General features: G+C 40.3%; 1 protein-coding gene across 1 annotated transcript in view; it reads right to left on the bottom strand.

Moving 5' to 3' along the window:
• pik3r2 (phosphoinositide-3-kinase, regulatory subunit 2 (beta)) overlaps window positions 1–25324 on the bottom strand; it is a 29268-nt gene extending 3944 nt beyond the window's left edge. Inside the window, exons 1-13 of the mRNA XM_042100899.1 lie at window positions 25142–25324; window positions 14148–14901; window positions 5343–5435; window positions 4803–4886; window positions 4159–4299; window positions 3620–3818; window positions 2870–2955; window positions 2646–2751; window positions 2290–2388; window positions 1929–2109; window positions 1532–1657; window positions 1116–1258; window positions 718–894 (exon numbers count right to left, since the gene is read on the bottom strand). Of these exons, the coding sequence (XP_041956833.1) occupies window positions 718–894; window positions 1116–1258; window positions 1532–1657; window positions 1929–2109; window positions 2290–2388; window positions 2646–2751; window positions 2870–2955; window positions 3620–3818; window positions 4159–4299; window positions 4803–4886; window positions 5343–5435; window positions 14148–14472 (1760 nt within the window). The 5' untranslated portion in view covers window positions 14473–14901; window positions 25142–25324. The remainder of the gene's footprint in view (window positions 1–717; window positions 895–1115; window positions 1259–1531; window positions 1658–1928; window positions 2110–2289; window positions 2389–2645; window positions 2752–2869; window positions 2956–3619; window positions 3819–4158; window positions 4300–4802; window positions 4887–5342; window positions 5436–14147; window positions 14902–25141) is intronic.
• Window positions 25325–25683: the final 359 nt, after the last annotated feature.

Below are 25683 nucleotides of genomic sequence, written 5' to 3'. Positions count from 1 at the left end.
AAGGTCAAGTTTACACTACATGACTTTCAAAATTGTCAAAACACTCTACAGTTCACACTACTCAACTGGTTTTCAGTTTCAAAGCCTTTCAGTGAGCCACTTGGATCAAGACTTTGAAAAATATAGACATAGCAAAATCTGTAGGCGACTGTAAAATCATGTAGTGCAGTGGTCCCAAATTCCCAGCCCACCGGGCTAAATCTGGCCAGCAACACAGCTTCTTGCGGGCCCCTTGATTTGTTGTTGATTTATATTTGTAATGATATTCGGTCTGCATATGAATTTTGAGATCGCTTTCCTATTTGCTTCTTAAGAATGCCCAGAATTTGTCTACATAGGTTTGGGACTGCAGTTGGATAAACTATGGTCAATTACATCAACGCTTTTGTAGGTTGGCCTGGCGTAGCCGGACTCAAATTGTTATCAGAATTTCCCGAACTCAAATTTTGTGGGTGGGTTAAATTTGGGCTGGCTTCCTAACTATAAATCAGCCAATCAAAAGAGCTTACCACAAAGTAATCGAGTATTTCTTTCAAATATGTGATAGTTGGGGTGTAGGTAGTTTGAGTTTGAGAGTGACCCCTGGTGTAGTGTGAACTAGGCATAAGGCTTGGGTCATGCTATGCATGCATACCAGGGCAAAGCATTACACAAATACACATAAACCTCCCATTTACACTAGTGTGTTTGGGTGAGCAAAGGCCAAGAGCCTCTTACACCAGGTACTGGTCCCGTAGCTTCCTCAGCTGCATCAGGTCAGGCTTCAGGCTGTTCATCTTCTTGTCGATCTCCCGGTAGTCCGTCGCCTGTTTCTTCAGGTCCTGCTCCAGCTTCATCTTGCTCTCATGAATCTCTGTCACTCTGGACTTCAGCTTCTCAGAGTTGCTCTGAATTCTGAAGGAGAAACAGAACAGAGATGTTCCTAAAACTTCTTCCTGACACAGCAACAATGGTAATTGCGAGAGGCATGCAAACAGAATGGCAACCGACAGCACGTGTACATGTTAAACTTTAACTGTTACTTACTTTGACCTCAAAGTCACAAGCTTCTACCAAGATGATGAACTGAATTGTCAGTGTTATATTGTAAATGCGTCATCATGAGCAGAACCCACCTTTGGATCTCCTTTTCATTGCCAGCGCACAGCAGCTTCTCGATGGTCTCTCTGCTGAAGCGCTCTTGGGTCTCACACTGTTCCTCAAAGATTTTGATGGTTTCGTTGAAGGCCTCAATGGCTGTACGCTTCATCTGAAGCTCCTAAAAGAATGAGAGGAACAGCAAGATGTTACTTCACTGTGTCCAGTGTACCAAGCCCTATTTTGCAGGCCATTTCATTTCCACAACTAATTGTACACTTTAAAATGACTTTTGGCCCTACAATGGAAATGAAAAATGCATCAAATTGAATTTCTGTCTTCAGAGTTTCTACAGTACACACTGAATTTCTAAGGCCTGGTTTTTGACATTTAGGTCTTCATAATGCCTCTGTGTCTTTGTCTTTGGTGATGGAAATAAGCAGGCGACCACTACCTGTGAGGTGCGTGTGTATTCCTCGTACAGGACGTCATACTCGCGGCTCTTCTCCTGATACTGCTCATGGTAGACCTTCAGCTGCTCGCCCACCGCCTCCACACTGTCCTCCTTCACTAGCTGCTCCTGAGAGACACACAAAGCCATCAGCCATCAGCCTCAGCATCATTTACCATGCCACCACAGGGGGGCAGTGTTTTACACAGCCCAGTCAGCTTTATCAGTGTTCCAGAAGGCTATTTGTGGAGTACAAAGAACAATATGGCAAAATGGTGTAAAAAAAAAGATGAAATGTTATATTTCAAAATGTGTATGTAAATAAACGTGTTTTCCGGACCCTAAGTGTTCAATAGAGTTTTGGGCAGTAGAGGAGTCCCACGGGAGATGGCTGGCATACCTGCTGGTATTTTGATATGGGAAATAGCAGCCGTGAATCCAGTTTGGCATTGTACTGGGCAAGAGACTCATGGCGATAGTGGTTGATTAATTCCACCACTGAGTTGAAGGTGAGGGGCTCAGAAAAGCCGTACTTTCCTGCTCGATGAAATATCTTGATCAGCTTATTGTTTCCCCCTTTCCTGTAAGAGACACAGACCAAAATTCAGTTATGACATTAAAGGTACAGCACATCCATCCTGGACAAATTCAAAGCATATTTTTAGTCGTGTAAGCCAACCCCTTCATTTAAAGCTTTAAAGCTAAGTCAACTAATTGCATCATTCAAGCTGTTGCTGAGTGAGTCAAGAAGCATCTCTCACCTCAGGGTTAGTGTGTATTCTCCTCTTACTTTGCTTGATGCGTCCCGAACTAAGAACGTACCATCGGGGGTGTCTCTCATTTTGTCATTCACCTCCTCTCTATGGAACAGCAAAAGGAGGCAACACAACTCAACTGCATGAACAGCGGTCTTTTTAACATACAACTATTTTACTTAACATTTCTTCAAAGTTTTATTATTATTTTGTACACTACAAAGACAACGTGAAGTAGTCCCTTTGTTCTGAAATCCAGAAAAGTACGCCATTCATGTCTGAAAGTACAGCCCTTTAGTTCCTACAAACAGTTTCCTAGCCTTTCAGTATGACCAATGTGAACCATGTGGCAAAATATTTACCTGGAGATGTCTCCCCAGTACCATTCTGCATCACTCAAAGAAATGTTGTTTCCATTTACAACAGGGGTAGAGGCACTTTTGGCTTTGGCAGGTTTGGGGGGAAGAGCTGTTCATGGAAGACATCACATCAACATGTATTTTTTTTTTTTTTTAAACAGGGAAGACAGTTGTGCAAGCTGAAAGCAAAACCACAGCAGGTAGATGTGTGTACAGTATGTGTGTACCTGGAGGAAGTGGCTCCTGCTCCCAAACCCTCTCCAAAAGAAGTCTCTCCAGCACAAGTGCAAAGAGTTCTGTGTCTGCCTCCGACCTGCCAACCCAAGAACAAGGAGCATAACATAACATGCAGACCTACCAGTAACTAAGGGTTAAATAGATTTACCGTCTCCAACAGCATTACAGATGTAAGCTTATTCCCTCCGATAATTTAACCAATAAAGAAAAAGCTAAAGTAATAAATGCTTAACAGTAAGGACTGCTACGCCCTCACGATGAAATTGTTTCTTAACACAACATGCCTTTAACACAAATTGCAAGAATGTAATGAAAGTTACAATTTCCTTCCAAGTGAATATTTGGAATATTTATATAATCTAACTTGCATAACTATAGTGCACTGAATCTACAGAGACGTTATGCATAATTTCATGAGAGCAAGTGCCCATGTAAGGAAGGCATTTGTGGGGAATGTAAGGGAAATTCCTGCACGATTCTGCATCAAGGAAAATTCCAGAGTGCGAGCCAAATTCCGGGGATGAGCCCTTTAAGCGTGAAAAATTCAGTGATTGCGGAAAACCGAAACACTCCACCTAGTCATTAAACCAGGGTCAATTACATTTGATACTCACTTTTCTACCCAAATTTCTACATACAGTTTCTCAAAAAAGACTAACTTGATCTCGATTCCACAGCCGAGACCACATACTAAAAAAAAAAGGAAAAAGAAAAGTAAAGATTTAGAAAGCACAACTCACGGTGTGTCTGAGCCTCTGATGAGCAGAGGGCCAAAGATCTGTCCGAGTGTGTGCGGATCCAGCCCGTTGCTGTCGGCGTGCTGGGCCACCTTGTCCAGGTGCCGGAGCAGATAGTGCAGAGTCAGGCGGCTGTGCAGGGGCACCGCCGGCCCCTCCAGCAGATCCCGTAGCGGCCCCCTCCTCTCTGCTGGAGCGCCACCTGGGACAGGAGACAGGCGGGTTTCGTCACTCATACATGTGTCAAGAGCTACTGGGTCATACATGTACACGCACATGCAAAAACAAACTATACGTAAACACATTTACACACACGCACACACAAACACATATGCACAGACAGACACGTACACCCACACAGAGTACACTACCAGCCATTTTTCCCACGGCCTTACGCAGCCAGTTAAGTGATTTATCTGGGTAATTGTGTTTACTCTCTGGAGTCTCTGCACTGACGTGTGAGAATGTGAGTGGGGATGAATGACTGGGAGAGGAGGAGTGTGGCTGAGACGAGGCGAGTGCGGCAGTGACACGCGGCATACCGGCTCCACGCTGCACCGCTGCCAGAAGCTCTGCGCAGACCACCGAGGGGACGACCGGCGGGGGACGCTCCTGCAGGTACCGAACCACGGCCGCCGAGAGAGCGTCGGCGTCCCACTGTCCCATGTCCGGCTCCTGCGGCTCTGTGGCAGCAGAAGGGGCAGAGAAATCCTAGAGTCAGATCACGGTGCTTCCTCTCGCTAGCTCCAAAGGCAAAACTGGCCACCGCTGTAGAGCTGTTTGTGCTTCCAGCATCTCAGCTGCCCACCAATTTACTGTGGTGATTTTGGACCAATTTTCATTTCACACCCTCACTAAAGAGACAAGGTTGCAAACTGAGAGTGTTGGACACAAACCAGCAATGGAAGATTTTATTAAGTAAGTGAGAACCAAGCGTAAATTTGTCTGCTATACATATATTTCAACACTTGCATGTAATGGAATACAACACAAACCACCCTCCTAAAATACACTGCTACAGTACAGATCAGGTTACAAAGAGGTTACAAAGGGCAGCACGTGCAAGAACCCCAGCAAGCTATAACTTCTAGGGAAGGATTCCAACATTAATGATCATTCATGCACCATAAACCAAACCGATATTTCATCAAGCACATTGCTTTGGTAACTGCAGTTGAGAACTCACCACTGTTAAGGGTGGCTGTAGGAGCTGGCAGACCATCAGTGGTGGAAGAAGTGGAGGTCCTGTACAGTGTCTTGCAGTCTAGACCTGTGAGACAAATCAAGGCATTAACTCATAACACCAAAATAGTCTCGTCTGATAGATAAACCGAGTGTGCGAGAGGTTCCCATGTGGACGACACTCTCTGTGCACGAGGATAGGAAGATTGGAGGAGGGAGGTTGGGGAAGGGGTGCAGGTGGAGTGTGTGTGTGTGTGTGTGTTGGGGGGGGGGGGTGTAGTGGAGTGGGGAGTGCTGCTGAGCTGGGACAGGGCAGGCATGCAGGGTGAGCTTTCTGTACCAGGAAATGAAAATAATGTCCCCACACATCTGTCCCATTCCACCTGGTGGAATGTATGAGGCTGTGTCCAGATCCACTGATCTTACGCAACTACAGCCAGATCAGACAATATGACCCGAGAGCTCGCCTCCAAATGCCTTGACAGAGGGATTGTTGACACAGTAAAGGGAACAACATGCTGTAAAGAAAATAAAATCTTCATACCCGTCCTCTCAATGGCTTCCACCAGTTGTATTAGTGTAGGAGGAACAGTGTCTGGAGGTGCAAACAGTCCCGTCAGGTCTTGGGGAGATGGTGCTGCATAGAGGAAAAAGATCTGAAATGTCAGTTTAAGTTTTTGCACTTGATTACCGAGTAGGCTGCAACTGACAATACTTCATAAGACAAACTACTGTAATCTGATCAATACCCTAAAGAAAAGTAACCTCTTTCCTTTCTCCTGTTGTTTCTCCTGAAGTATAGTGGTCAAGATATTTCAAATGCAATTCTGTGTAGTCTCAAACTTGATGAAAATATACAGCTGATATGCCATAACTACTAAGAGTTGTCTAGTGAGGATGGTATTGTAAAACAACCCTAAGCACCAGTTGTGCATCTGCTACAAGGTTTTAAAAATTAAATTCTAACCTGTTCATTCTCTATCAGTCCTTTACAGAGCTGGTTTTTATAGGGAGCGTTGTTGCTCCATGTGCACTGAAACTATTCCTTTTTTCGCACTGTTTGCTTTGCAGTGTTAAGTGCTGCCTTGAGAGCTGGTTGATCTCAGATTCTTGGGATTTCACTGCTGAGGGGATATCTCTCTCTGTTTTCCTCTACCTCTCTCACCCTCTCTCAAACCAAAATGGAGTAGTCTTAAACTTTTTTTTTCCGTCTCACTCTTAGTAAAGAATCATCGGTATCTTTAAAAAAAAAAAAAAGTGTTAAGAAGCCAACATTGCAAAAAATGCATGTATGAAGATTTTTGTGCAGAAAAGGGCCTCAATGCTTCTTGTCGTTTTCTTCTAGTGCTTTGCTCACAGCGGCAGGAGCTGCAGCCGAGGCTGCCCCTGCCCCTTGCGTGAGCAGAGCACAATAAAGGATTTAATAAAAAATCCTGAACAAGCAAAAAGCCCTGCTGGCACTGTGCCAAGGCCTCCTTTTCAGACTCACCACAAAGAGCCCAGGGTTTGGCCGCCAGAAGCCTCCTAGCAGTGCAAGGCTAAACCGCGTCTGATTATTCATTTTGGAGTTCAGACGAAAAGCCTCGTCAGCACATTCTACTTTTCCACTGCACATTAAACATGGAAACTTTGCTGTTTCTGCCTTGACACAAACACAAACCCAGACTCTTCCGCTGTCTTTTCCCCTGCTCCATGCTGTGCACTCATCACTGGTCTACTATATACATACAGAGCATTTGCTTTTCGAATGTATAATTCATGAACTAACTTTTAAAAGAGGATTAAATCGTTTAGCAAAAAAAGCAGCTATTGGCATACGACATACAAAATGTTCAAAATAACTGTTTTCTCTCAGATGCCATAAACAGTTTTGTACAGTCTATCCCCCCCAAAAAATAAATAAATTAAAATAAAATAATAAAATAAATAAATAAATAAAAATAAAATAATAAATAAATAAACTGATTTGGACATTGATATACCCTTTTTGTCAACATATGTGAACAACAAAAATAAAACTCTGTATTCAGCCAGCAGGGTTTTATAACATAAGCCTAACATACACAAAAGTGTTTTACAGAGTTTTGCTTTGGTTATATAACATTTATCCACAAATCAAATAGATATCAGATGGGATAATTCTAGCAACACTTTTTTCCATTCTCAAGAAGGGCACCCTGTCTCAACAAGCAAACACACCAAAAGTGGGAGCAGGCTTTCGTGCAAAGGAACACAGCTTTGGGGAAAAACAGCTGTGGCCCTGAAGTCATCCCTAGTTTTTTGGAGAGAGAACCAACTAATCATTACCCAATTATGGCTGCCTCAGTAGTCTGCAGCTTGGCTGGCCTGCAACTGTGAATGCCCTGGGAAGAAACAACTATGGGCATTATAATCATGTGATCACGGCAGTAAACTCTATTCCCAGAGAGCCAGGCTGTCTGTGGGGGTTTATAGGTCGGAGGCTTGGCTGGGCTAGATCAGACAGACAGAAGTACACTCCTGATATCCAAGCATATACATGTATGCAACGCTTTCCAACAAAAATCTCAACTAGGAATTTTTTTTTTAAAAAGCTAATAGATCTCTTTTCTCTAATGCTATGTCACAATGCAACATACTTCTATTAGCAATACAATATTGTTACAAGACTGTTGAGTTCATACTAATAGCTTATTCCAAGCACCAATACAAACATACTATACAAAATTCATTATGGCCATTGCCATGTCAACAAATTGATTAGGCCCCATCTAAACATTTCAACTATTTGTATTGGTGTCCACAACACAATCTCTGTCCTAATGCACATTTTCCTATTTTGTTCATCAGTCAGCCATTCTTGTTTATCTCAGCTTTCTCAAACATGCCATCATGTTTTAACTTTCGGCTTAACATTGCAACACTTTAGGGAATTAGCCATCTAACCCAGAGTTAGAAAAGAGGATACTCTCTTCTCTGTGCCCAGTAGCCCAGTCTGACACCATTATCCTAGCTTAGCATAATCAACTGGAATTGGGTTACACAAGTTAGCCTATACCTAAAAGTAAGCTATAGGCTAACTGGTGTAACCGGGTGGGTTGCAGGAGATTTTATTTGGGTCGCCAGCACAATTTATGTTGTGTAATAGGCCTAGCTGCTAGCTTATACCATTTAACCAGGAAAGCTATCAGTTTTCTATTAGGATATAGTTTGTTAACCACAGTCACGGCCAGTGATGAGTGATGCCAGTAACGCGTTAGTCTATTTTGACCACTTTTTTCGGTAATGAGTAATCTAACGCGCTACTATTTACAAACCAGTAATCAGATTTACAAGTTACTTAACTAAGTCACTGTGCGTTACTATTTTTGTCATTGTCCTTAGTAAAAAGATATATTCTTTGCTTTCTTCTTATCTCGGGGATTAACATCATGTAGGCTATGCACATGTTTTCAGCATGAGGTAGGGGTGGGCAGATCGATTCAAATATCGATAGTATCGATACCGACATTGGTATCGGTATCGGATCGATACCAGCGTGATGGGATCGATACTTTAATTTCAGTTCACTTCCAATATTTCTCAATTTGTTTAAAATGCATTGTTCCTGTTTCACCAAGGGCTAGCCTACAGTCATGCAAACACCATTCCTTTCACATCTTGCATGCCCGCTTTGCAATGTTTCGTAGCTGAAATGTTTGTAAATTATTAACAGTGGAAATCATAAAACCATTAGTGGTCATGGAAATGTATCCAAATTTAGCATATTGATGTTTTATTCACGTCATAAATCATGACACACTGTTCTCCCTTACATTGAAGTATATAAACTGCTTTTAGTTACAAATATCAGTATTGGTATCGGTATCGGCAGTACTTGCCCTATATTTAATTGGTATCGGATCCAAACCAAATTTTACAGTATCGCACACCACTAGCATGAGGACAACACACGTGTAAAACCACGCAGCGACACAAACGTAAACAACAATGGAGGGAGGAGAGAGATGCACATTTTATCTAGTCATTATTTGTGTCGAGTTTGTGTCAGCTAAACATGACAACATTAAGGTACATTGTACATTCTGTGCTGGCGACAAAGTGCTGTCTAGCTAGACATCCCAAGTCTCCCGAAGGTTTGGGAGTCTCCCACATATTGAAAGCGGCTTCCTGATGCTCGCAAATTACATAAAATCTCCCGGAACCTAGAGCGAACAAGAGCACGCAAGCCAGACCGGACTTCAAATCGCGTGTGCATCTGAGTTTAACACGCACACAACGGAGAGGGAGAGAGAGAGGAGTGGTGCGTGTGTGCCTGAAGCGCATCCAAGACAGAGAACATCCTGGTCTGTTTTGCTAAATCAACCAATCAGTTTTCAGTGTAGGTGGGCTTATATCTCTTTTCTCCCGAACTTAATTAATCAGTTCAGTCAGTGTATCTAGAAACAGGAGCGTCATGGCAGAGTCAGTGCCCCTCAAAAAGGAACATTTAAGACCCATTTCACATCAGACTACACAAAAGTGTACCCAATTGTCTCATAAGAGTAAAACATAATGATTGTCTTGCACACTGCACTGTTTGTAACAGTGACTTTAGCATTGCTCACGGCGGGTTAAATGATTGCAAAAGACTTGTTGAGGTGAGTTTAATAAGTGTAATTTCATTTGCATATTACTCAGGCCTATACTAGATGGCTATTTGCCAAGGCTACATGAAAAGGCCAAACTACCAAAATCTACATATTTTACTATCACAATTTCTATAAATAGGCCTTCTTTATTTGGTGTACTGACTAAGCATTATTGAACAAACATCTGAATTTCAGTATCTAAGTAGGTTAGGTTGGGATGTCTGCTATACATTGTTGACATTACTGTTAAAATGCACTTCCAGTATACAGAGTATTGGCAAAACTGGTTATCATTTTTATGTTGAGGCAGTGGGGGTGTTGTCGGCAGTTGCTGAAAGTAACTAATAAAGTAACTTGTAATCTAACTTAGTTACTTTTAAAATCAAATAATCAGTAAAGTAACTAAGTTACTTTTTAAAGGAGTAATCAGTAATCAGATTACTTTTTCAAGGTAACTGTAGCAACACTGGTCACGGCCCTAGAATAGCTCTGAAACTGGGGGTGAACGCGTTGCAGAGGGGGCAGTGTGCATCTCACGACACTCGTAAAATGAAACATTTCTGTGGGACGCCTGCTATGGACCTCGCAGTTGCAAAATGCAAGGGACATGAATCAGCATGAACATTAACGTTGACCGATTAAAATCTAGTTACCATAAAAAATAAAATAGTGAAAAGGCATAGGGTAGAAAAAAATCTATGATGTTATTAGTTAGCTACTGACATAGCCTGTATTATTTATCTTGTACACCAATCTTAGGTTCAAGTGGCAATGTGCATAGAAATCACTGCTATGTAACATTACACTTCTGCCACTGTGGTTAACTTAGAAGACCATAAGGAATTCTGTATGAGTTCATAAGGAAACACTCTTAAACTTTGAGACAGATTTGGAAAGCCAACTGTCCAAACGATGAGACAAAAGCAAAAAACATCACTAACCAAAGCAAGTCTGAAAATAACTGGAAAGGCCAGGGTCCTAGCATAGCCTCCCACAAATTCTGTGAATGCCGTTTCCTAGTAAAGGAGCAAATTCAAGAGGCCTCTCCTTTCTGAGAACTGTAGCGAGTGGATAGTTTATAGCTGCCTAGAGACAGTATCAGAAGTGCATGTGAAACAGAGGAGAAGGAGGAGGAGGGGTGGAGGAGGACGACGACGAGGAGTGGAGGTAGGGAAGGCAAAGGGAGGGTTTAAAAAATGCCAAGCCATGGTTCACTTCAGGCAGTAAAAGGGAGGCCAGAAAGGGAGGGGAAAACAGTTCTTCCTGCTTTACTGCTGCAAGCAATGGCAGTTCTTTATGATTATTTCAATATCTGTGCATGCAAGTCTATCATCATCTTGGCACCTTATTACTGTTATTTATGCAATGATACCAGCATTCATTTGTTTTTTTTTAAAACATCTGTCTGTATTATATATTAAGACTACAGAACATGGTGGACTCGCTCAAGAGCAACAGCAAGTGCACTTAGAACTTTAAAATGATCCAAACAATCCGCTTCAAAAAATAATGGTGCTTGGACAGGGGCACAGAAAGTCATGGTTCACTTTATCTTCATTGTGCCTGCTGGCAATCTGGAACTGGAATAGTGACTGGAAATATTACTGCACTAACCTTGACAAACTGCTTATCATACAAAGGAAGCACTGGGTGCACTGCTGCTCTGACCAGTTAGTTGAGCTGGCAATAAACAGTCTCTTTCAGACATTTTAGGGCTTCTTCCAGTCTTTAACCATAGCCCTAACTTTCAGTGGAAGGGAGGTTACTGAAAAGATTTTCCCTTAGGCTTTCAAGCAAGGTCAGATTTTAGGGCTTCTTTCAGTCTTTAAGCATAGTCCTAACTTTCAGTAGAAGTGAGGTTGCTGAAAAGATTTTTCCTTAGACTTTCAACAGTGAGTATTGGAAAAATTACTTAATCATAAATTACCATTGCTCAACTCTATGAGTAACCAGTTGAAGACATAGGTAATTAATTGTTCAAAAATTTCCAGCGAAAATGCATGACATGACACTGGCGCTTGTGCTGAATTAAATGCGTTTGCATTCGCGTTTTAATACAGAACGATTCAGTGCGATTCGATCCAATTCGATTCAATATATTATATTATATATATATATATTATATATATATATTATATCTCAATATTTTTTGGGGGTTTTTGACGATAACGATAATTAGTCGATATCCTTTAAAACATTTTTTGTAAAAGTCTGAGTTACTTTACAGCTCATTATTTATAATTAATATCAATACAATAATAACCAATAACCTAACCTGTGACTTTTTAACCAAATCAACCAATGCATTGTCACTGTATGACACATTCCAATTCTGCGCCCACTTGAGTGTGTGGCGATGACATGAGAAAGTCTGAAGTTGAAGTTCCTTTCAAAAACCTTTAGTTAGGATTCACTGTAAAATGTAGCAGACCAACAGAGTGCATCTCAGTTATTTCCTTCGATGTTTTGTTTAAGAGCAATCATGTAGGCTAGCATTCCAAGTTACAGAATAGAAACTAATGCGTTAGCTTATGGCTAATGTATATGAGAAATCCCATAGAGATGCTAACGGTTAGCATAATCGATAAACGTATCAGTCCATTTACAAAAGGGTAACATGAGAAGAGTTCTTTGCTTACAACTGACTATTAAAATACTCAAAGGCTAATGTTTTCTCTCCATATAATACCATGTAGGGAAAAACGTGACTCATCAATGCTACATGAACAGAAGTAGCCGCACAAAATCCCAAGTAGTCTAGCTGCACAAAATAAACATTAGGCTTGTGCGTGTGACAACGTGGACCCACTAGCAATCATGTGACGCTTGCTCTGCAGCAGCCAGGGGCTTCTCTCGCATACACCTCCTGGATTTACTGAATGTATGGGGTTTCAATGCGTGATTTCGAGTGTTATTTCACCATAAGTAATTTAAATACTCGATAATGTAAATTTGCACATCGTTAAAACAACAATCACAATATTATCGCAGACTATATCGCCCACCCCTACTGCAGAGTTATTTGTGGCATGAGAAAAATTACAATTGCATGTCACTGGGTTTGTAATTTCTCCAAAAGACACAAAGATTTGATTGACTGAACAAACATTTTGATATTAAGAACTTTGCCAAATGTCTCCAAACGAAATCACAAGGCCAATTAACAGAGATCTATACATTCATGTCATCCTTATAGTTAAAATCGGGCCATCGACCAGTTCATGGTAGCCTACATTTAAACCAATCCAGGGGTTCGCCTTCCGATGCACTCGCATCGTTAACGTTAAAATCGGTTACCGATACGTATCGGTGAATCTTTACACCCCTATTGTGTAGACTATGAATCAGGCCTAACCTTCTGTTTTATTCAATTGGGTAAGAAGGTTTAAAGGTGCCATGTGTAATGTCCGCCAAAAAAATCAATTCATACACCACATTCCATGAAAGATGGGGGCAGTATACCTCCAGAAAGTGAGTTGGTCTACCGCATACGCCTCCCATGGCCGAAACTGGTATTATGACACCTGGGCTGTGGCTAGTAATTTAGCATGCTAATTCAGGTTGATATCTCTGCAGCACTATACCTTGTCATTTTTTTAATGACATCATTAAAAAAATGATCATCATTTTGGATATTTTTACGTCAATTCTTACACATGGCACCTTTACTTGATGAAAAAATATTGTTGTCAGTAAGTCACCCAGCAGGCTTTCATTAATCAAGGGTTCAAATCATGATTCAAAAGTAAGTTGGTTTGGCTTTTGTGATAAATACTACAATAGTTTGGCAAAAACACACGCACACATTATGAAATGGAGCCAATTGCCATTTGCAGATAAATAAGCTACTTTAGTTGCCAAGCTCAACACTCTACAACTGCAACAATCCATCACACACTTTCAATCAGTAGCTCAGATGATAGGCTACTCATTTTGTGCAACTACATTACTTGTGCAGCACACTATACAGGGTTCCTACACATTTTCCATTTCAAAATTCCATACTTTTTCCATACTCAAATGTTCAAACTTCTCGGTAGATTTTTCTGACCTTATTCTAGATATTGTCAATGGAGTGTTCTACTAGCATTGTGAAGAGCTGTATAATAATGTTTATTATTAACTTGTTAGCCCTCAGAAAACACTTGCCCATTGTTGGATACTTTTCGATGGGGAAGTGCTGTGTTGGAAGGTGCACTCACATTTGATACAGCATACTATATATGTTGGAGACTAGTGCACTGCTGGCAGAGGCCTCAGAAATCACTGTAAACAGTATTATTTGTTTGCAATAACAGTTTATCAGATAATGCAGTATCCATGTCTTGGTAACTTTTACAAAATCAAAAAAGTCTACCAGTGTTTTAGCCGAAAATAGCAGAGCTAGGTATAGGGCACGTGCATAGAACTGGGGTTTTCGATTTGGTTTTGGTACCAGGGTCCCCTTGTGGGAGAGATTTTTTTCTGAGGACCCCCATTCAATTGTATCTTGATGAGGTGGACTGACATCTTAAGCTACACAACAGTAGGAATGGTTTATTATGACCTGAGTGAAGTGATTAGTACTGTAGATGCAATAGTCTGGAAACACAAATATTTCTCCATACCCTTGTTTCTTTTTTCCATACTTATCCAGACCTGGATTACTAAAATCAAATTCCATACTTTTCCAGGTTTTCCATACTGCGTATGAACCCTGACTATAGGATATTGTTGACGTTTGCTGACTGAACTCTTACCTGGCTGTGTGTGGGGTGGCTCAGGCCTGGGGGCCGGTGGAAGAGGCCTTTGGGAGCGTGGATGGCTGGGAGGCAGAGTCATCTTCACAGGTCCGACATACTGCACATAGGTCCCGGGGAAATCCCCTCTCTGCTTGGTGCGCTCGTTGTACCCCAGGATCCAGCCAATACGCTCAGGATGCTGTTCGTCTCCCTCTTGGATGCCGGGCAACAGCAGAGAGGCCTTGTCCACAGTCAGGATGTCATCGGGCTTTAGGTCAATGTCTTCCTCCCGTTCTTTCTTGTACTCATACAGACAGCGGTACTGGAACCCATCTGAATCCATTATACTCACCACGTGGGCTTGCTTGTGTTTTTTTTTAAACTGATATGAAAAAACAATGCCAAAACAATAGCAAAGGCCGACTGCAAACAGGAGCCTGACCAAAGCTGATGAGCTGTAGGTGGTGGTGACGCGGCTGCTATCTGAGTCTGGTGGTGTTTTTCAGCCGAAGCTCAGGAGCATTGTGGCCGTTGCTGAGGCAGGGCAGGCGGCTAGCAGGAAGTAACGAGCCTAGATCTGGCCAGTGTTGGCAGCGCAAAGGACTTTCCTCAGCTTGATTCCTCGGTTCAACCAAATGATGGAGCAGAGAGACAGGAATGGAAACATGCTCGTTTAAGCAGGAAACAAACAAAAAATGATGAGTCCTAAACACAACCTCCACTTCTGTCTTCTGAAAAGGCTAATGACAGATCCTTTTCAATACAGCACACCCTGAAATGGACAAGAGTACAGGAGGGTAAATGTTTTGAAATATTACAGAGACAAAATTATAATTATGTTTAATCTACTATATCTGCATCAGAAATCAGCTAGGTACAGCACGGACAAACCACACACAAACACAAGAACAATAATTAAATTACAAGTATTTATACAATCAACAACTAATGACGCAACACATTCTGACCATTCAACTAAAAGTCTCTGCCACTGTGAAACCAGATCCAAGTTTAATTTGCCTGTGTCGTAAATCAAAGAGAAATGTTAGTGCACTTGTTTTTGTAGCAGTTTGTTAGTGTTCAGGATGCTAGACCATTTTGCCGCCATTTTACATTTACCTTTATTCATTGAGCAGACACTTTTATCCAAAGTGACTGACAAAATGAGGATTTAACATTCAAGCTACATTGCAAAGGAGACCCAAGGTAACAATGAATACTATTATACAAACACCACAAGGCTACCAGAAGAGGAGCACTTCCGCGCAGGATCACCACAAATGTGAAAAACTATTTTTGCTTTTTCAGCAGTGGCTTTGTCCAAATGTTACTACCTGAGAGAGAGAGAGTACTCATCTGACATCAACATTTTCTCCTTATGTAGGGTCACATCCTTTTTACGGATCACAAGATATGGTAGTACATAAAATAGTTACATTTCATCATACCCTTATAACTGATAAAAACACTTACAACTTACTAAACCTTTTAAATAATATTACCATCGTGCCAATGTCAGCATCAAACAGGTAGAAGTAAACCTCAATCACCACAAATCATGCTTATGTATCCCCTACCCCCTAGATGTCATTGGAAGATACTAGAATTTTCCACTTTGAAATGAGAGGCATCTTGCAGTCTGACAAAATACACCTATTCATCCACCTAGAAACAGAGCAGTGTCACATTGAATGGGCTAAATTATAATGAATAAAAATCAGTAAAGGACTGCCAAAATAGGTTACACCAGTATTCCATACCCTTGCGACTCAGACAACCAACAACGAACAACGCTCAGCGATTGGAATCGTCTGACAACTCATCACTATCTGTAGTAAAAAATGTATCAAGTGGTCATCACAGCAGTTTAACACATCACAGGGCAGCACTCACCCCACCTTTGGCCTGTGGAACTGAACAGGCGCACAAGGCTCTCAATTCCACATCCTCTGTGTGAATAGCGGCTCTGCCAACGTGGACACGTGGCACTGGCATACCCAACCGCAGCCCGCAATCCTCACACCACCGAGACAACCCCCCACCCTGCCGGCTCCCGCCCCTATCTTCTCCTGCAAACCACCCTCTCATCCTCTGCCAAAATAATAAAATATCCTCTTTTTCCATGCCATAAAAAGTATCAAGATGCCCGTTTGCAGCAACAGTCTTACTTCTATCCATTTGTAAGTTTAAAAATATGTTTTTTAAAAAGTCCTAATAATGAAATACAGTAAAAGTGGATGGAAAAAAGAATAATCATAGCAGCAATCCCAAACAGAGAAGGCTGAGCCTCTTTCTCATGCAGGCAGCTAGGGAGCGAACAGATGTCGGGTGCATCCTCTCTCCCGCTAGTCTTTTATTCCGTCTGAATCAGAACACTTTACTTGCTGTCAGCTACACCACAACGGCAAAGCAAGAGCACAGAAATAATTAATGAATAAGTGCAGTAAAAAAGTCGCTGTTGCTACAGAGGGGAAAGGTAATCCTGCATTCCTATTGGGCGGCCATCAGCCATGTGCTTAGGAATCACCAGATAAGCTGGGGCAAATCAAGAAATGTTCTAATATTAGTAAATGTATCTAGGCAGTGATCAAGATGGTGAACTTGCATTAATGTGCATAGGATCTCACTAATTTTCCAATTAGCAAATCCAAAAATTAAGGGAAACATCATCAATTTAGAATAATGTAAGATTAAGACAGCAACAAACAAAGAGAATATGATACAGGCATCCTTCATTTCTGCAACCAAATGTGGAAGTACAATGTTAAAAGCACATTTCATCTTGAAATGACTACTGCATTTGTTCATGTCCTGAATATTAGTCCAGTGGTTGGACTAGTAGATAACTGAATGCTATTGCTTAATAAACTGGCAAACTCTGTTCCATTCCATGGATGCCTGCACAGAGAGACACTGAAAACATCTACTGATGTAAAAGCTAAACTGACCACAGACAAAAAGTTATGAAACAAACTGGAAGCAGTCTGGGAATATCCCATTAAAAGATTACTTACAAGCTAGCCAACATCAATGTTCTTTTCTCTACTAAGTTTGCATTTAGCAAACTGCTCCCATCTGAATGATCTCATCATCTAAATGATGAAAATCAAGATTCAATTCTGTAATTCTCTCACATGCTATTAGTCTACTGCACAGATTACAAAAGAAGGATAAACAAACCAAGCTTTCATACCATTTGGATCAAACTAATCAAAATCATGTACAGAGTATTATTTTTCCATGGAACTGATACAAAAGCAACTGTCATTTAACAAGCAAACTGAAAAATAGACTACACTGTAGCATCACAATATTTCAGTATGTTTCAGCACAATATTGTATCGCTACAGCCAGGGCCTTTGACTGGGTGGTGGGGCTTTGACTGGGGAGGGTGGGACTCGAAGATAATGTTGCCCCCAGGTACTGGAAGACACACGGCGGACTTGACTACAGCCACGCCATGCCACCTAGTACGGAGATATTTATCTTTATGACAGAAAAATAGTCATTTGGTCAACAAGAAATGTAGAAGGTAGAGCCAACTGTACTGATTTTGTAGCACCACTGTTGAAATTTTAAAGTGTATTATTCATGACGAACACTATTCCATTTAAGATTAATATATTAACCAGTTTACGGCTACAGGCGTAATCTACAGTAGGCCTGTTTCCACTACCGGACCTGGAACTTGATTTTACGGGAACGGGAATGTTTGTGTTTCCTAAAGACGAACGGCCCCGTAACGAGACATTCCACAAACTTCTCGTAAACTTCTACGGGGCCGAACGGAGTACCTCCCTCGGGAGTTGGGTTGAGTTGGGGTAGCCAACACTGGATGAACAGATGCCCTGATGTGCTGATTAATAGCTCGTCAGAAACGCCGACATAACACTGCCAAAATTTGTGTCCGTAAAAAAGTTTTGTAGCTTTGTACATCCAGTGTTTTACACAAACCATAGATGTCGCACTTCTCCCAATTTCTGCCTAATTGTATGCGCAAAGACATAAATTCCTTTATTGCCCATAGCTATAAAGCTGTTACACACACGTTCAACTAAAAACAGTGGACAAATGTTTTTCACATGTGCACAAAATATTTCTGCAGGTAGGCCTATTTTTTATTTATTTTTTTTTGTATACAGACAAATTAATTCCACAGCTACAAAACGGGTCTACACATGTGCAAGTCACATCCTCGAAAACTATTTTCTTTCACACATGCACACAATATATAAGTACAAAGTTTCCGTGCACAAGCAGAAATTGTTTTATACAGCTACAAAATATGTGAATAGCTTTCCACGGGTACAAAATATTTATCATGTTGTTTTGATTCCATACTGATCCAGCATATTTTGTTCATCTTTAGCTTCGCCTCTGCTTGAAAAGTGTCTCATTACACGTAAGCCTTATCATATTGTAAGCTAGCCTATAGCTTACCAGGCACTAACAGACACTAATGCGCTCGCTCTATGCTTAAGATAAATTATGCGTAATTATGCTGCGCTGCATTCATTTAATGTCTCTATCCCCAACCACGTAAAATGACGACGTGGCAAATAGTCTTGATATCATCAATGTTCAGTTTATTCAATAGGCTATACGTCCAGAGTGTGGACACTCGTATGCCAGTGCCACCGCAACCCTGCAAAAACATCTGTCGACATGCTACAAGCTAATTGAGTTGAGGTAGCCTACACTGAATGAACAAATGTCTACTAAAATAGGCTTTATAACTGGTTACATTTGGTAGGCTATATTGTAGGTGATGATAATGAAACATATAATGTAACATTTTATTTGGTACAGCTATTCAAAGGTAGTGTATGATCTCTATTGACTTCAGTTCACTCCATTTGAAGGTATGCCTATTAGCGTTTAGGCTTAGCTACCGTGGCCTGGAAGTGCCTATTGTACCTACCCTTTCTTAAAAAACGTACATTTGTTTAAAAACTTGTACATTTGTTCAGTCATTGTCAATTTGTTTAAAAACTTGTAAATTTGTTCAGTCATTGTAAATTTGTTCAGTCATTGTAAATTTGTTTAAAAATTGTAAATTTGCTTAAAACATTGTACATTTGTTTAAAAACTTGTACATTTGTTTTTAAACTTGTACATTTGTTTTTAATCTTGTAAAGAATTCATTTACCATTGTTATTTTTTTTTTGCACTTCCAGGCCACCATACTTAGCTGATGCAAAAATGTTTATTTTTCGCCTCCGAGGAAGACAGACTAATTTAGGTAGTAAGAATGTTTAGGTTACTGTCTCTGCGTGTAAGTAAAATGAGAATCAAGGCTTTAGCAAAGGTGTATGAGTGTGGGGAGAGTATTTGCTGCAGCTGCCATGCAATTTTAGTTAATCTAATTAGTGTCGCGTGTAATGCAGCAAAAGCTGCATATGGGTAGGTCCTCTAACGAACTTCCAGAGGCTGGCAAGTTCGACCAGGGTCCTTTAATTCTAATGGAAACAGTGAGAGCAGGTTCCTGGACAAGTTCCCGCTTCCTAGGTTTTACCCCGAACACTCACAATGGTAACGGGCCTTATGGGCCCAATAACTAAACACCCCCCCAAAGTTTAGTCAGTACTGAGAGTACTGTGAGTACTGAGTAAGTGTGGCCTATTTTAAATGTGAGAATTCTGGACATTCTGGACATTGAGAAGTCTGGATATACTTGGTTCACCTCTGATTTCCAAGGGGCATAATCAACGATAAAATTAAACTTAGGTTGGAACATTAAACTCTTACTGAGTCCTTTCCAAAATGGAGCACAACCCATCTTTCTATTAAGCTAAGGTTTGGCATGTAGCTGAACGCCATTTCAAAGAAAATACACCTCTGTGTCATTTAAAACTGAAGCCGTCAGCACAGCCATGCAGTAGCAACTGTCTTCCTCTGTCTGTCATTGTACAAAGTCTACCCAATACTGGATAATCAGATGTAATTGGTTCCTCGGTATTTGGTGATTCGGAAATGGGCTAGTCTAAGTGTGGTGAAAAAACCCTGCAAAATTCAAACCAGTTCTTGTGCGTGTTGAAATAGCCAAATCTTACAAAACATGGTGATGATGACGATCCAATGAACCTTATGCACGGAAGCCTCTTTAGCCAGCATTTATTTCCGGTGAAGCGTTAGCTGACTACCTAATAGCAGAGCCCGTCTACGGAGAGCCTCCCCACTCTAATAATCCCATACAAACCGAATTTGGTTGCAGTTCACCAGAGTTCACCTAGATGGCGATCGCAGGCGAGTCCAAAATACATGGGGTCCTATGGAGCTACATGGCTACATTTATTGTTTTCACCTATTTAACAACTGAAACCCTCAGATTTCATTTTATTTTTCGCAAAATGGATATGGATTATCAATCAAAAATGAAATAATCCGGGAGTCATGTCCTTTCTTTTTCTTACAGGTTGGGTCGTTGTTGCCCATAACACACTAGCATTGATGCTATGCTATGCTATGATCATGCTAATGAATGACGTCATTGACACGTTTGAAAAGCTTTTTAGAACAATTAAGTGACTTTAAAAAATATAATACTCAACCAAGTGTATTGTCTTTGCCTCCCCTTTCCAATACAATATTCAAATTACTTGAAAAAAAATTATATCCCGAGAAAAGTGGATTTTGAGGGGTACAGCTCCATAGACCACCATTCATTCTGGACTCGCCCGCGAGCGCCCCTAGATGCAGTACCACACCGGAAGCGTTCCGAGAGTGAAGGTTCTCCCCTTATTAGACATTCTCTGCTAATAGCTAGCACCGCACCCATTGACTTTAAATGGCAGTCTGCTAGCTTGCCAAATAGCCAGCTCTAAATCTCTGTAAACATTAATTTTGTCATTTTGACAAATTATAAAACACTTGGTCCATAATCAGGTGGTAGAGCATTTTGTCACACAGCAGCTTTTAGGCATTTTTCTGTTTTTTGTTAGAAACCAAAAATAACAGGGACATCTGTTCACGCAATGCAAAGCCAATGGAGCACAAAAGGTTGTTTTCACCTCTGGTAGGCGTGGTTGTCAGTGTATGACATGCTGCGCTCTGTCTATGGTAGATTCCACATAACCCTTTGTAGGTCGGCTCAACCATTTAGTAGAGCACATTTTGACCCATCATATTTAAAAAAAAAAAAAAAACTGACTTTAATCTAGCCTCATGCAGCCATTTCTACAACGCAGGTGCTACATATTAAGCACACAAAAAATTGCCAGGTAGCCTTAAAATTCTTTAGGCCACATAATTTCAGTCTGCATTGTTGAAAGACATAAGTGTTCATGAATTCAGTAATCACATATACTATGTTTTCAAAGTACAGCAATAATTTCCTGCACAATATTGTTAAACAGAGGTCATAGAACACACATACTCATTTCCAAAGAAAAATATACATACTTTGATGGTGTAATAATTTTTTGAAAACATACTCAACCTAAGGTTGAGATGCCTGCCTGTAAAGGGTGACTACTGTAGGAATAAACTGTAAATTTAAAGCATGTACCTTGAGGCGTTCTTGAGGTATCTCATTCACGAGCATTGGACATAATTATGTTTACATACAGTGACCTTGAATTTTGACCTTTGACCTCCAAAATCACATCAGTCCTACATTAAGTCCAAGTAAACATTAGTACTAAATTTGAAGCATGTGCCTAAAGGCAATATTGAGATATAAGCTTAGTGTTTAGTTTAGTCACGTAAGATAATCCAATGATAAATTCAGCTACCCTTAACGGTCATCTCAACTTCTCACAGCTAAGTAGATCTGGAAATTGTTTGTCATAGTTTTTTTCTGGGTGGGACCTACAAAGAAATAAGCACAGACAGCTCTGTGGGGGGAAATTCCTGGGGAAACACGAATGAATAATCATCTTTTCGATGTTGACCAAAATTATCCTGATTATGATTTTTGCCATAATCAAGCAGCTCTACTTCTCAGTGCTGCATAAATGGAGTTGTTGAAGTTTGCTAACTTGAGTAGCCTAGCATTCTAACTGATTACATCACACAAACATTCATAATAAAAGTCAGGAAGAACTGCATTTTTCATTTCATAGGCCTACATGACTTTAACTCCAACTATGAATCCCCATCTCCCACCCTCCACGTGAGCTAATGAAACATTACGTAGAAAAGTAGATATGCATAATATGTTTACATAGTATACAGTAGTATTTCTAGTACATGGTACAAGATATTCCATAATTCTAAGCGATTTCTTCGATCCTTCTCCTGAAGGGATTTCTCTTGGATATTTAAGTTGATGAGACAATTTCAGCAATTTTGTTGTACAGTAGATAAGCTTGGATTAGCATTGAAATCAGCAAAGGTATTCTCTTGATAGTTCACACTCCTTTCGACTCTATGAATGGACAGCAGTGCACCATATGAACAGTGGTCATTCTGTGTCAAATCAGACAGAATCCAGGAAAATGGTTAACACGCAGTCTGCATAATATAGGTCACAAAACAAAGACCTGTAAAATATTTTTGTTAAATTCCAATGTTTTCATAATTTTTACACTCTCAAAAATGCCTTATCTTGGAGGCCATGTTTGGACATTACTAGAAAGTATTATGCCTAGCCTGCCCAAACATGTTGTCAGCACAACTGGACCATTAAAAGTTTGTACTGCATGACCACTGATCATACAAGACCCTACATTGGGGAAAAAGTGCAAAACAAGTGATATTTAGCCTAGAGTCATTAATAAATATGTTATTAATGTTGTGCCAATATTTGAGGTCTCCATTACACATGCACATGCAGATAATAAGGATAAAATGAGTTGTGACTGCATTTCATAGAACTAAAATGGTATGTGGGGTAGCAGGAACACGAACATCTATGTGGGAATATGTACACTTTGTACACTTAATGTATAATCATTAAGTGTACAAAGTGCAAAATAATGTACAATAATGTGCATAATAGTTTAAAAAATAATGTACCATGTTTCATACACAGTTAATTACATTGTATACCTCTGCTTTTTCATTCTTGTCCCTGAGATAAAACATTGCCATTGTACACTCATTTGTACACCTATACATTGAACAACTTCCACATAGATTTTCACTTGCCTAGCTATTAGCTATCCCTCATACCATTTCAGTCCTTTGAAAATGACTGAAAATCATGACCCCCCCCCCCACCCATCTTCATGCTCACTGAATGTGAAGGCCTATGTGGAGAACTCATTGGCATATTGATAAAACATAAAGTGCATTTAATGAAAGATAACGAATGATACCATTTACATTTACATGTATTCATTTAGCAGACACTGTTGTCCAAAGTGACTTATATGTCAATTATACTACAAGGGATTACATTGTCCCCAGAGCAACTTGGGGTTAACTGCCTTGCTCAAGGGCACAACAGTGGAAGCCGGGAATTGAACCTTCAACTTTCAGGCTACTGCACGCTAGCCTAGCTCCTTAACCACGACACTAGAACCGCCCCAAATGAGTCTAGCAATTTCAATGGAATGATATCAATGTCAAGTTTTTCTAAATATAGGGCCTTATAGAAAATCAGTGTGCATGCCATACAACCTTTAAATGGTTTGGTCATACTGAGAACATTTGTCTTCCTTCGAACAAAGTGGCTGGTCATGAATAATACCCAATGTTACTGCCCAACATCAACATTACTTCCCAGATAATATACAATACAAGGTTATAAAACTAAACAAATATCAAGCAAGAGCTGAAAAACAATTGAAGAAATAGGATTTGAACAGAAATATTTTGCAGGCCTTGGTTTAGGGGCACATTCATAATCTAGACCTAAATCTGAGGCTATGCAGCACACCCTTGTCTGAATTGACAAGGAACGACCCACGGACCACTTAGGAAAAGATACAGTATGGCCTACTCCTACCATGTATAGTCTTCACAAAATGTGTCAGTTATAGCTGGCATACTATGGTCACTCTCGGACTTAATGCAGGTCACTATCATTAGGATCACTGGACCTACAATCTTCAACATGTTGAGAAAAATAATTACTCATGGTGAAAATGGTGAAATACTCGCAACTACGCAAGCTGTAACTTAGCCTACGTGGTTTATTGTAACCTACTGCGTAATTCGCAATCAAGACAATTTTTCATCAAACTGTTTTATTCTCACTGAAATTACAAGACTCATACAACATAACTTCCGTTAACTGCGCATTCAGTAAGAATTGCGTGAGAGAGGAGAACGACTACAAAGATATTTCAGCCCAAACCAACTGCAACATGTGAGTGTCAACAAAAACACAAATGTTACACAAAAATCATATCGACCATCTGATTTTCTATAACAACTGATTAGCTGAGAGATAGACATAAGACATTAAGACATGAAAGACATTTACACAGTTGAACGTAATTTTAGTAACTTTAGGTACTGCGTTAATGAAAAAAGTTAGGCTACCTTTATAATGTCTGTTAAAGATTATTGTTATTGTAACATTAACATTACATGCAGCCTCAGACTCCCACATGTAAAACCGAAACTGTAAAAATGTAATCGCCGACCACCATTTCCTTTCAATTATAAATACACAATATATAATGGTAAATACATTTGCCGATGCAGGTGTTTGCATAGTCAGTGACATAATGCTTATTAGACATTATCTGATGCTGGCCTGTTTCTGATTTTAATTAATTTTGTGTCGTACAAACCACTCCGTATTATCGAGAGCTGCAACATTAGCAAGCAGGCTAACTCTGCTCAAGCCAGTTTAAAAGATACTATCAAAATCAATGCCACACTATAAGTAAACATTACCTTACTGTCTGCATTGCCATGTATAATTTAGGTTTACCAGATCATTTTCTATTTTTTTCATAACACGACAAATTGCATAAAGTACTAATGTGGTCTATGTGTAAGAGTCGAAACACCACTCTGCAACTGAGGAGAGCCATGTTGTATGCGTGGAACACATATTTCAGTCTCCAGTATGATACAGTAACATGCTAGCTTCGTGAGACCAGGGAAAAACTTACCAGTGGATATTCTGCGCTTTGTAAAGTTGAGACTAGCAGCTACTTGTTGTATTTTTCTGATGTCGGTGATTAAGTTCCCTTTGGGCGTTATATTATCAAGTGTTATTTCTACACACTTTAAGTCCAACTTTTCCCTTTCCATGCGCTGCACACTTTTCAAACCCCACCGACGGCACTGTCCTGTCCGCCGTTCTGCAGAAAGAGGACTTGCCTGCGAAGGGATCACTCGTAGCCTACTGGAGATCAATGTCAAAATAAAAGTCACACTGAAGAGATATGAAATAAGCTTCTACATGAAAAGACACAAAGTTAATCTTAAAAACGTATGTAATTTGATATCAGTTAGGCTTTAAATGATGAACAGTGGGTTAGAATAGAATGCTTTCCATGGTCATAGACACAGAGAGAGAGGGAGGGAGATATTAGCCTAGTATTCAGACATTGTCCTATTCTATTCAGACATTATCCACACAGACAGAAATGTTGCTGATACAGAGGGCCCCAACCTAAACTTGAGTCTATGGGCATGCAAGTGATCATAC

This window comes from Alosa sapidissima, chromosome 1, assembly GCF_018492685.1.
Source record: "Alosa sapidissima isolate fAloSap1 chromosome 1, fAloSap1.pri, whole genome shotgun sequence".
NCBI classification, from domain to species: Eukaryota; Metazoa; Chordata; class Actinopteri; order Clupeiformes; family Clupeidae; genus Alosa; species Alosa sapidissima.
This window is presented reverse-complemented; position numbering and strand designations above follow the sequence as displayed.